The 11999-nt window shown below is 31.1% G+C and overlaps 4 protein-coding genes across 5 annotated transcripts; 2 read left to right on the top strand and 2 right to left on the bottom strand.

Moving 5' to 3' along the window:
• The first annotated feature begins 10 nt into the window (after positions 1–10).
• LOC116341292 lies at positions 11–1379 on the top strand. Its single transcript, XM_031768257.1, has 4 exons — positions 11–157; positions 222–407; positions 486–857; positions 1008–1379. Exons 1-4 carry the CDS (start codon positions 60–62, stop codon positions 1207–1209), a joined length of 858 nt encoding a protein of 285 aa, XP_031624117.1. The 5' UTR covers positions 11–59; the 3' UTR covers positions 1210–1379.
• A 2390-nt stretch (positions 1380–3769) lies between these two features.
• LOC116341125 lies at positions 3770–5382 on the top strand. Of its 2 annotated transcripts, none has more exons than XM_031768002.1 (7): positions 3770–3803; positions 3942–4030; positions 4086–4253; positions 4328–4480; positions 4543–4710; positions 4776–5060; positions 5132–5382. In XM_031768002.1, the coding sequence occupies exons 1-7, from the start codon at positions 3795–3797 to the stop codon at positions 5292–5294; spliced, it is 1035 nt and encodes a 344-aa protein (XP_031623862.1). In that variant the 5' UTR covers positions 3770–3794; the 3' UTR covers positions 5295–5382. The 2 variants fall into 2 exon arrangements, with proteins under 2 accessions (XP_031623862.1, XP_031623863.1); XM_031768003.1 differs by having other exon boundaries at positions 3771–3803; positions 3964–4030.
• A 1756-nt stretch (positions 5383–7138) lies between these two features.
• On the bottom strand, positions 7139–8853 carry LOC116341316. The gene is made up of 7 exons (XM_031768291.1): positions 8739–8853; positions 8489–8647; positions 8270–8422; positions 8056–8211; positions 7855–7986; positions 7662–7790; positions 7139–7587 (listed from the first exon to the last, which is right to left on the bottom strand). Exons 1-7 carry the CDS (start codon positions 8801–8803, stop codon positions 7419–7421), a joined length of 963 nt encoding a protein of 320 aa, XP_031624151.1. The 5' UTR covers positions 8804–8853; the 3' UTR covers positions 7139–7418.
• A 1044-nt stretch (positions 8854–9897) lies between these two features.
• On the bottom strand, positions 9898–11651 carry LOC116341088. The gene is made up of 8 exons (XM_031767952.1): positions 11536–11651; positions 11271–11438; positions 11048–11200; positions 10813–10968; positions 10618–10749; positions 10515–10550; positions 10277–10432; positions 9898–10209 (listed from the first exon to the last, which is right to left on the bottom strand). Exons 1-8 carry the CDS (start codon positions 11601–11603, stop codon positions 10035–10037), a joined length of 1044 nt encoding a protein of 347 aa, XP_031623812.1. The 5' UTR covers positions 11604–11651; the 3' UTR covers positions 9898–10034.
• Positions 11652–11999: the final 348 nt, after the last annotated feature.

Here is an 11999-nt window from a genome sequence, read left to right as displayed (position 1 = left end):
TTAGAGAGTCTGAGCAGTTTCACTATCTGAATGAACATGCATGGGAAGGCCATTACCTCATGAAAGTATATTCGTCTGAAAATTTAGCCAATGAAATGTCGCTGAATGGAACCGCATTTCAGACTGCTCATCTTGCTACGCTTCACATAAAAAACACGTATGGATTCAAATCGAAAACGCTTAGTTGATAAACACGTTAAATATCTGCGTTCGTATTTCAGAAACATCCTTCGAAAAATGTATTATTTCTTAAGCCAATGGACAGTGGATATGCTAGGAGATTCTTCGATGAAAAAGTGTAAGCCGCCCATAACTTTAGGAAAAGTGCAAATAGATAAAGTTCGTGAACGATATCTTGCGGGTCTATATGCAATTGCAGATACAAATTGTAGCCGGGACAGATTCAAGTGAGAAAAAAAACACTTTTTGTAAGCATTTTTTTTTTAATTCATTGTTGTGATTAATTATGACTTTCGATTGGATAGGCGATTTGAAGTGGCTTTCATCTTCTTTTATAATATTGCAAAAAGAGTGGCTGGCACAAAAAAACTGTGCGGAGATGCAGTGATTTTGAGAGAATATGAGCGACTGGTAAATAAACATTTTACAGATGCCGCATCAATTCCTAGTCCCCAGCCAAGTCGTGGTAAAAAACTGGCTATCCCGTTCTTTAGAAAAAGAATACCGATACCAAAATTCATAACGAAGACACCAAATGAATTTGCAAAGTATTTGCAGAGTAAAATCAAGGCAGTCAAAGGAACGATGTCAATAAATGCGAACCTAAATGCTGTATTCAATGAGGTTTCAAACGATATAATCAACTTATATTATTACATCTTTCAATATGCACCCGAGTAAGAAACATAAAAAAATGAAACTAAACCTAGAGAATAATTGAATAAGAAATGATCAACACAACGTTTTTCATTAATTATTCAATTACGAGGGTCACTCAAATTAACTCGACTTCGATAGAGAATAATATGTTATTTATTTATTTGCAGAAAATTTGTCATAGATCCATTCGATGATCTAGTCAGAATGTTTATGGGAAATTACTTGCACTCGGACAAAAAATCTGAAAATAATCTTTACATCATTAGTATAGCGCATTCAACCTTTATGCGTATTTTTGGACCAAGGAAAACAAAAAGGGTTGATGCACCATTTAAACGAGACGACAAGCGTTCGTCACTAAGATATTGATTTCTGGGTTTTCATTTCATAATTCCTTCAAAATAATTACTGAAGTTATACGCACGGCATTATAATTAGGCAAAAAGTAAGAAATTGGTTATATATGTTGCTAATTAAATTGCTTTTCTCCTTTTGACATTGATGAAATTAAATAAAAGTAAAGAACTCGGAATACTGTACTCGCGTATTGTTGTCTGAAATTATTTTCCATTGAAAACACATCCATCTTCGTCAAAGCTAAAGAAATGCGATGAATTTGATATTTATTTATTCCCCGTCTGATCACAGACTGATTTCATCACAATTATATATTCGAATACATTTGGAATTCATGTTATAATTTCTCAGCCCAAGCCCATTTGAATATTATTTAAGCGGCTTCTCAATATTAGAAAGTGGTATATTTCCATCCGCTAATATAGAGATGAAGATGCAATTAGTTTCTGTCCTGAGCATATTTGTCATTTTGAATGGAGTTAAATCGTAAGTTTCCAAAGGATTTGTTTTTAACTTTATATTCTGATGAATATTTTTTGTTGCTTAAATTTTTCTAACACAGCGATTCATTTGACAATGTGTTGAATGAATTGAGTAGAATGCAAGAAGAGAAGAATTTAGATGATCATGTCCACGGACAAGATTTAAATGCTGTTTACAACAACAGCGCTGTAAGATATGCTAAGATATTCACAGAATTTTTGGGAAACTATGAGAATTGCGAGTATGTTGAATTTTATTATTAATATTATTATCACATAAGTAATATTATGTGGGCTTTTATTTTTCAAAAAAGTGAAATCACCGAACGATTTGAGGCACTTAGTGCAACAGCGTGGGAGGGTCATTACATTACAAAATTGTATTTGGATGAAAAATCGATAGATGATATATCTCTAATGGGCACGTATTTCCATTTTATGCATTCTGTAGCCATTTACCAGAAAAATCTGTATGTTGAAAATGAGAACGTTATGTTCCTTGGAGATTATTTGATTTCATGACTTTTTATCATTTTAGGCAAGTCATTCAAAATATTCATGAAATCTTGAGCCGTTGGTTCAACGAAATGCTAGATAATTCTGCGTATGAAGCAATTCTGCAAGCTCAACCAAAACTAAGCATAGATAATATTCAAGATCTTTATGCTGTAGGTCTGTTCATACTAAACGATCAGCAAGAATTCAAGGAAGTGAAAATCATGTTTAAGTAAGATCTTCGACCGAACTCAAATAACTTATATCCAGGGACTGTTTCTCACAGCAGTAAATGTGAGGAAGGGAGCTCTGAGCAGCTTTAATTATTTTTTGAACTTTTAATATGTTGTCCCTCCTGCTCTGAAAAACAGTTTCTGCTCATATCAAATAATTTTCAAAATGTTTATGTGTATTTTTATGAAATTGTAGGAGATATGGGGTGTTTTTCATTTATTTGCTCAATATAGTTCGTCGCTTGAACGACACCATCAGGATGATAAAAAATGAAATGTATGAAAGAATACCGGAAATTAGTCAGGAAATATATATCAGATCAAACAGGGTAAGTTTTTATAAGTTTCTTTGGAAATTTCAAAAGTCAAATAATGACAATCCTTTGTAGAACGGAAAGTGGTTACATTAAATCTAAGCTTAAAGCAATAAAAAAGAGCCTAGAGAGTAAAACCACAAAAGAGAAAAATGGAAAATTTATTGACGTTTCAAATGAGTTCATTGATCTATATTATAATATTTTCGAAAAGTGTCCAAGGTAAAAAGCATATTTTTCTTTTCATTTTATCTATTCTATCATGCATTTTATTGTCTTTTTTCCAAAAAATCTTCATAGCAAAATTGATGTGAAAAGCATCGATAAAAATGCCAACAAATACATGGAGATATATGCCGATAAAAAAGATGACGCAAATTATCAGACCGTAAAAGATGGCCATAGAATTGTGATGCGACTATTTGAACAGAAGAAAAGTGGAAGCTTCTCTATCAAATTACCATCGATGAAGAAATCAAAATCTTCTAAATAACTATCTGTGGAAATGATCATGAATTCATGTAAACTGTACACACAAAGAAATTGACAGTAGTGAAAACTAGATGGCTTGTCGTATAAAATTCGAAACTAGTTGACACTCCGTATAAAATTGTATTTGTCCATCTAATTTCATACAAAATATCGTTTTTGTGTATTCTCTTTTATGCGGATCTTCTTCAAAGCATAAACGAAGAAGAACCGCATAAAAGACAATACACAAAAACGATGTTTGGTATGAAATTAGATGGACAAATACAATTTTATACGACAAGTCATCCAGTTTTCATTGTATTACTTCTCTGTGTGTAATACCAATAAACACCTTCTTGTTTTAAAATGTAATACAGGCCAAATTATGCCAGATATTTTTCAAATTTCGATACTTTTGTGGTTCACATAGGACTTTCTACACATTGAAAATTTTCCGTCTGAATAAAACATTCATTATAAATTACTTTGAAAAAAAGAAAGGAATACCTTCTCAAAAACACAATAACTTGACGTCATAACAAGTATACTATATCGCTTATTTAATTGTATGAAAAAGTTAAGATAGCTTCAGATTAGGATACATGTTTCAGGTGAATTATACCATTTTTGTTCAAATAAATTTATAATTTATTTATTTTTAATTAAATTCAATGAATATGTATTTTTTTTCATCCATTGATTTTCAATATTTCTATTTAATCCATCATCTGGCATATTTTTGAGATCAGTCTTCTTTTCTGAAACCTGTAGAGATGAAGCCGTTACTTTTTATTCTTGTCGTGTACTTCTTTAATATTCTGGAAGGAGTTAAGTCATAGTAAGTTTATGAGCAAATGTTTTTATTTCATAATACACGTATATTTTTCGTATAGTGATCCATTGGACGATATAATTGATGATTTAACTTTCGTGCGAAGACAAAAGGACGAGGACGCAAAAGATCCCAGTATAAACCCATTTGCTATTTACGAAATCTCCGCTACAATCTACGCTAATAAGTTCATCGATTTTTTGAAAAACTTCACCGACACCGAAGAAAAGTATGTTTTTTACAAAAATATTTATTGGATTGGAGTCATCAGAATATTGCCTTTGTTCTTATCCAAAAAAATAGAACATCGGCGCGATTCAAAAAATTAAGTTCCACTACGTGGCTGGGTCATTACATGATGAAGGTGCATTTGGCTGTAAATTTGTCTAATCAAATGTCCCTAAGTGGAACAGCTTTCGAGACTCGCTTTTCGGAGTTCATTCAGAAGAAAAATCTGTATGAGTTTTAATGCTAACATTGCTGTAGAATTCTGAATGTTGTTGATTTTATGCTTTTAGGAAAATCATGCGAAATATTTGTTACATCTTAAGCACTTGGTTAGACAGTATGCTGGAGAATTCGGTGAATGACGTTAAAACGTCACCCCAAATATCTGTAGATGCTATTCGTCATCTTTACATCGCAGGCCAATCAGTACTGGCCGATTCAAATAACGACCGTTTCAAGTAAAGTTTTTTCATCGAATGAATTTCAACGATAACAATAATGACGGCATTTGTTTGGACTTTAGGAGATTTGGAGTGTATTTCATTTATTTTTATGGCGCAGTAAAACGAATTAAAGGCACAAACGCATTTTATAAAGACCCAGTTACTTTTAGAGAGTACACAAACTTGGTGAATAAATATATCACAGACCAAACTGGAGGGTTGGGATACAGTTATATCAGTTCCAGAATTAAAGCAATTAAAAGTAAGTTGGAAGATAGATCAACAGAGGTGGCCAATGCAGTATTCGATGATGTGTCAACGCAATTTATTAACCTGTTTTATAATATTCTTGAAAAATTCTCGAGGTAAATGAAAAACATTGAATGAACCTGTGTAAATGAGTATATTGATTCGTCATTTTTCAATCATTCCATAGTAAATTGGACGTGAAAAGCATAAACGAACAGTGCAAAAAGTACATTGAAATCTTTGAGAGTAAAGGAGATGATCAAAATTACCAAATCGTCCAAGATGGCCACAAAATGTTGACGCAATTATTTGGACCGAAAAAAAGTCGAAGCAATTGTTGCGGAAGTTAAATTCATTTTTGCCATCGCCTTACAATTACATTTTACGTCAATTAAAAACAAAAATAAAAAATACTTTTTTCAATCATTTTATTTTCAATTTAAATGTTTTAATTCGTAAGTGATTTTTATCAAATTGGAATTCATTAAAGATGAAGAATTGATTTCTTCACTTGAAAACAATAACGATTGCGCCATTTTGCTGTTGCACCCTTGGTATTACGACGGCTTAGGTAAGCGTATTAGCAGATTGTTGCAAATTCTTGACATTATTCGACATCAATTTCGACAGTCCATTATATGGTTCAGGAAAATATTTACTTTTCGAAAGAATCCACTTGGGCCCTTTGTAGACGTATACATCGCCTGTTGTATAATAACTTGGTCTTCCATAGTATTGAATTGCTTTGAGTTTTTCGGAAGCACTTCGTTTGTCAGGATTCAAATTCGTCTTTGAAATTCTGGAACCTCCTTCGATGCAAATACATGGTTTATCCCAGAAATTCGCATATGTTACTTTATTTCCATCTACAACAACCACAACAGGCAACACTATATACTCTTCGGATGTAATTTTATTAGCTAATGAAGATTGAGGCATCATTAATCCAACTTCTAAATGCTTCCCAATTCCCAATCCACATTGTGTTGTGTTTCGTTATTTGATAGTTTCGTCCGAAATGCTTCACTTATAAATGTCTGGATGTTTTTCGCTCGAAAATATTAAGGAGCCCATACTTATATTTGGCGTTCTTATTCTCCAATTTTTCGATGAAATATTTGGAACTTCTGTCACTTTCGAAGTCATATGATTGCGTTTTCGGTGTCTGCTGGGTGGAAAGTGATATCAGGCTGGTTAAAATAAAGATCCAAAACTCAAAATTCAACATGAAGAGTTTTCAGAGCTAATACCGTTTCAAATAAATGATAGACAGTACGTTTGATGCTATATTCATAGGAGGCCACTATTGCAAAAACAAATGTCTGAACATGTGTTTTTGGAAAATGTTGTCTTATTTTCTTGTGAATAAAAAATAAAATTCCAAAAAACAATTCTTTCCATTAGAATAATTTTCAAAATAATGATGATTCATTTAAATTTTATATTCGGTCGAACAAACATGTTTACAACTAATATCTTATGAAATTATAAATGAAGCTAACTTTTCCGCAGTACTATAGACTTCAATAATCACCGAATTGCAATTTCTCGGAGCACCTAAGATGGAACTTCTACACATTTTGCGAGTGAAAACGATTGAAGCCATTAGTACCGACGAAATTTAAAATCGTTCCACTTGGTCAAGTGAATATTTGCACAATTGTTGCAAATTGGGAAAACAATGTTCGTCAATTCAAAAGTGTCATCAAGTTTTAAAATAGGAGAAATTCTTTCGATTTGATAGGGATTTTCTCTGGAAAGACCATTTTTAGCGCATCAATGTAGATGTTTGAATTACCCCTTTACAGTTTTGAAAAATGTTTGAATCTTTTCAAGGATATTTGATATCGAAGTCTCTTTGATATGATGATATTTTGTTCCACTTATTTAGCACATTTCGTGTATTTTGAAATAATAATTTGAAACAATTGAAGGTTTTTCAAGTATGATATTATTTGTATAAGTTCTCATTATGTGAGAACCACAGTGAAAGTTTGAGAGTTTGGCATTTATTTATGCCTTCAATATCACACTCAACCAGCACACTCAACCATTTATCTTATTTTTTTGTTTTTGTTTTTGATGCAAAATTGTTATTTTGCTTATATTTTCACATCTGAAAAAAGTTTGATATTTGCTTTACACAGCCGTTAAAAAACCTATTGAATTTAAAACGAAAAAAATATTGGTATCATTTAGAATGTCAACAAATGAAAAGTGAGAAAAACTGTTTATTCAAATTAAATTATCAATTCAACACCACACTTGCACACGTGTGATCATATTTGTCGTAAACAAAATATCAATTCTATTCGATCTTGAAGCATGTTTCATTTAAAACAGTCTTTTACACGTGTAGAGAACAAAAGGAATTATAACTACTGCCCATGGCTTAATTCGATTTTTTGGTGACAATAAGAATCACAAAATGTTAAAATTGTACAAATTATATTCACTTTTGTAAATGATTGAACTTATGGGTATTTCTCTTGTTTATTTTTTGTTGGTCCAAATTGAAAAACTTGCTCAAACAAATCATTTCCAATGTCAACCGTACGGTAATCTGTGTCTTTGCTTTTACTGCTTCCGTATTTTGATTTGTAGGCTTTGAATTGTTTTTTAACCGCGTTCATATTGAATACCCTGAAATTATTAAACAAACGTCAAAATTTAATTCAATGAAATATTAATGAGTTAATTGAGAAATGTTCACTTACACAGGCGCATTTTCCAAAATTTTAAAATACAAATTTATAAATTCTGTCGACACTTCTCCGAATCTTTTCATTTTCTTTGTGATTAATTCAAGTTTGGTATCGACGTATTTCGCGATGTCGTCTTCTGGCCTACGAATAATAAACAATGATTCGATCGATGTTTTATTAAAAATGCTTCAAAACATTAAATTACTTAAGATCTCTAATATGTCTGGCCTTTAGATCCCAGCATGTATCCTTGATGAATTGATTTTGGTGTAGCATTTCCGAGCCCTTCAAACGTTTTACCAATTGATAAAAATACACAAAGAACAATTCATATTCCCTGTAAATCAGATTAAATTATGTATTTAATGTCTATTTGATTTTGTTAAATTGAGCTAATTTTTCATACTTGAATTCGGTTGCACTTGTATCTTGGAGCGCCAAGAGAGCTTCAGTGTAGAGTTCTTGAACTGTATTCATATTCAATTCCGATTTTCGTGGTGATTCTTTTAGCATGTTTGAACTCCATTTCGATAACTGAATGTAGGCTTTTTGCAAGATAAATCTATGAAAAAGATAGTTCGTTTAGAATTCTGAAGATTTTTGGCACAAAAATATCGTACTTATTTTTTTCATCAATGACAGCTTTATGTTTCTGCTGGAATAGTGTTCCCTTTAGTGAAGTTAATTCACGCGATGATTCAGTCATATGTATTTTGGTGTTATAATGACCTTCCCATGAAAAGGAATCGAGTTTGGTGAATGTTACCGAAACCCTGTTATTTGTAAAACAAAATAAGATTACGAATTGGTTGCTCATAAAATAGTTGTCACAAAATTACATTGGGTTTCTTGTAAAATCGTCCAAGAATTGTTTGAACAATTTGGCATATGCTTCGGGATTCGATTTATAGACTGCATTTGGATCTTGTTTGGATTTTGCACTCTTTCTTTGCGTTTCCTTGCCTATCAAGTCATTCGCGACAGCGTCAAATAGATCACTGCATGGATACAAAAAATAATCTTTTCTAATCTTTTGAATTACTTCATTTTAGAAAAATATGTTAAAAATGATTCGTTGAATCAACTTACGATCCATTAACTTTTCCCAATGTGAAAATTGAGCTCACGGCCAGCAAAACAATTATTTTCGTCATTATCTTTTACACTTGTTCAACAACACTTGTTCAACAACATAAGACAAAACATCTCCTTATATACCATGTGGATTAACTGAATTTTAGTCATTGAATTGACAATATTTTTATAACCAGATCTAAAAAAGAAACAACCTATTATAACTTCAAATAATTGAATGTCAATTTACGTGCGTAATTTTATAAAAAAATATTTAAATTACATATTGTCTTAATGTCTTATTATTCATCTTTATTCATTTATTTATCAACATTCTATTTTGTATTTATTATTTTACAAAAAAATCGTGTCCGTAAGAATAAATATGGCAATACAAAAACGGAATCTGAAGAACGTTATATAATTTTTTTACATAGTACAACTCCATACAAAAAAAAATTAAGTAACGTTCTTCAGATTCCGTTTTTTTATTGCCATATTTATTCTTACGGACACAATTCAAATATTCAAAAAAAAAAAAAAAAAACATTAAAATCGCTTTATGAAAAACACGCCTATTATGAAACAGTGTAATTTGTAAGGTTTCTATCTTTAATATTGTATTTTATATTGAACTCCTTACAACTGTATTTTTGATCGACAGCTTTTTTCTGAGAAAATGTTTAGTGTAAATGGAAATTAACAAAAAATCAGAGAGTAGAAATCGCTACTGCTATTTCCATTTTTTTTTTATGTCTACATACTTTTTAAAAATCTTAATTTCCATAATTTAAAAAATCTTTTGATGACAACACTTTCCTATTTAGACATTCATTTCATACAAAGTGTATCGTCAAACGCAATACTTTTCTTCCTAAAAACAAATTTCTATGCGGAAAAATGGATGTACCGATTATTCCAAAGCATAACGATGACAAGCAACGTTGATGGTAGCGCCATTGGAGCGGTTGCCAGCCAAACAAAAATGTTTTTTCTTCTTATCAGAAAGACTTATTGGTAAGACGTCATTGTTTGATACATTGTTTGTAGGAAAACTCCACAAAAACAGATATTTCATATATGAATTTTAATTTTATATCAAAGAATAAGTTATAAAGTTTTTGGTATTCATTTTCTCAGTTCCAGCAATAAAATAATTATTCAAAAATGCAAATTTTGTATAATACCCATTGAAATAGCAAGAATTTAATCTTTATTTTGGAATATTCACTGATGAATATTGGCTAGATATTATTTGACATTTAGCTTTTAGTTAGATATCTTTGATTTCCATGTCATTCAGAACATGTTTTAAGCTGGTGGATAGGTGTCCAGTTTATAAAGTGTTGGATTCTCAGTGAATAGTTGATTCAGAAAAACTTGTCCAATTTGAACAGAACGAAAATCTAAATCACGTTGTTTTTCTCGGTAATAGCTTAAATAGTAAACGTTAAACTGGTCTTTAATACTTTTTATATCGAATTTGCTGAAAATGATAAAAGAAACGTACATCAAAAAATGGATCATTTTATAAAAAAAAAATCTTTACTCACACGGGTGCTTGTTCGAAAATACTGTAATACAAATTTTTGAATTCGTTGGACACGTCATCAAAATTAGTACTTATAAATTTTAGGTGTACTTTCTTTTTATGTTGGAGTAGTTTAAGTTTCGTCTTAACGTGACCTGATATGCCGCCTTTTTCAGCACTGTTGAAAGTATTCCGATTGAAATGTCCAAAAATCAAGATCATGATTACATGAGAAACATAAACTGAATAGCTGTACTTACCAACAGCAAGTCGAAGTAGCTTCATTATTGATTATTCTGCGTGAAATATATATATATATTTATTAATGTTTACACTAATCAAATGTTTTAACCAAGAACTTACTCAACGCCATGGAAATATTTATTCGACAGTCTCAAGAATTCTTCCGAAATGAAAGGATCTTGGTGTATCACTTCTGCACCTCTCAAACGTTTCAGTATTTGGTAAAAATAGACAAGGAAAATCTCGAATTCTCTGTTATTTAAAGAAATGCATTTAAATTTTAGAAAAAAATGGTTTTACTCAAATGTGCCATACTTGAAACTGGGTGCTTTTGTATCTTCTAGTGCTAAAAGGACTTCAGTGAGAATAACACGAATTGTTTCCATGTTCCTGTCTGGAGTGGCTTGCGTTTGAACCAACATGAGTGAAGTCCAATTAGAGAAGTGGGCTACAGCGTTCCGTATAAAAATACTGTGAATGAAAAACTTAATTAGAAACCTTAGAGTCTCCTTGGGCTTAAACTATATCTATATTATAATCAAAATCATACATATTTTTGGAGTCAATAATATCAGAATGAATATCCTGGAATGGTGTCGAGTGAAGTGATATTTGTTTACGCAAACTTGCGTTCAAATATACTTTGGTAATATAATGACCCTCCCATGCATAGAATCCGAGTTTATTGAATTCTTCTGAAATTCTATTTTTTTTAATAATTACAAATATGAAGAAATGGCCAAGCAAAAAAAAAGATTTTAAAATTGTTATACGCGCTGTCGCCGCTATTAAAAGTTTGCAAGAAGTGTTTGAACTGTTCAGCATAGGCTTCTGGATTAGATTGAAATGGCACATATGGATCTCTTTTCTTATGTTCTGATGCTTCTAGCCTTTGTGTACTCTTCTCCATCAAGTTTTTGGCTACATCTTCAAATGCGTCGCTATTTAAAGGAATAATATTTTAAAAACAAACTTTTCTAAAGAAAAAACGTTATTTAATTTGACTTCATCAAAAAATGTCAAAAAAACAGAACTCACGATCCATTAGCACCTCCCCAAATGAAAATTAGGTTTAGAACCAACAAACAAATTATTTGTCCCTTCATCTTTAGCAATTGGTGGAATACGTGTTTTGAAATTGCTTATAACAATGCATTTTATACCATATCATTTGGCAAAGTTTCACAATAACAAGTTTTTTTTCGCATTTTTCAGTAATCTTGTGTAAATAAAAAACGACTTAATTTGGATTTGGAATGTAAATTAATGAGCGTTTTAGAAAAAAACATGGAATTTTTTCACCTTTTTCAATGACAAAGGAAATACAATACAATAGTAGAATATCGATGAATATTGTTTACATTAGAGAGGATTGAGTTGAATTACATTTTGAGTTAATATATTTCATAATATATAGATAATGGGAATGACATCAAATCATCAACCGTATCAATCAGGCTTGAAGAAATTTTATGACATCTATGATCGCATGAAAAAGCTAA

This window comes from Contarinia nasturtii, unplaced genomic scaffold (assembly GCF_009176525.2).
Source record: "Contarinia nasturtii isolate CC-2019 unplaced genomic scaffold, AAFC_CNas_1.1 Cnas_scaffold_695, whole genome shotgun sequence".
NCBI classification, from domain to species: Eukaryota; Metazoa; Arthropoda; class Insecta; order Diptera; family Cecidomyiidae; genus Contarinia; species Contarinia nasturtii.
This window is presented reverse-complemented; position numbering and strand designations above follow the sequence as displayed.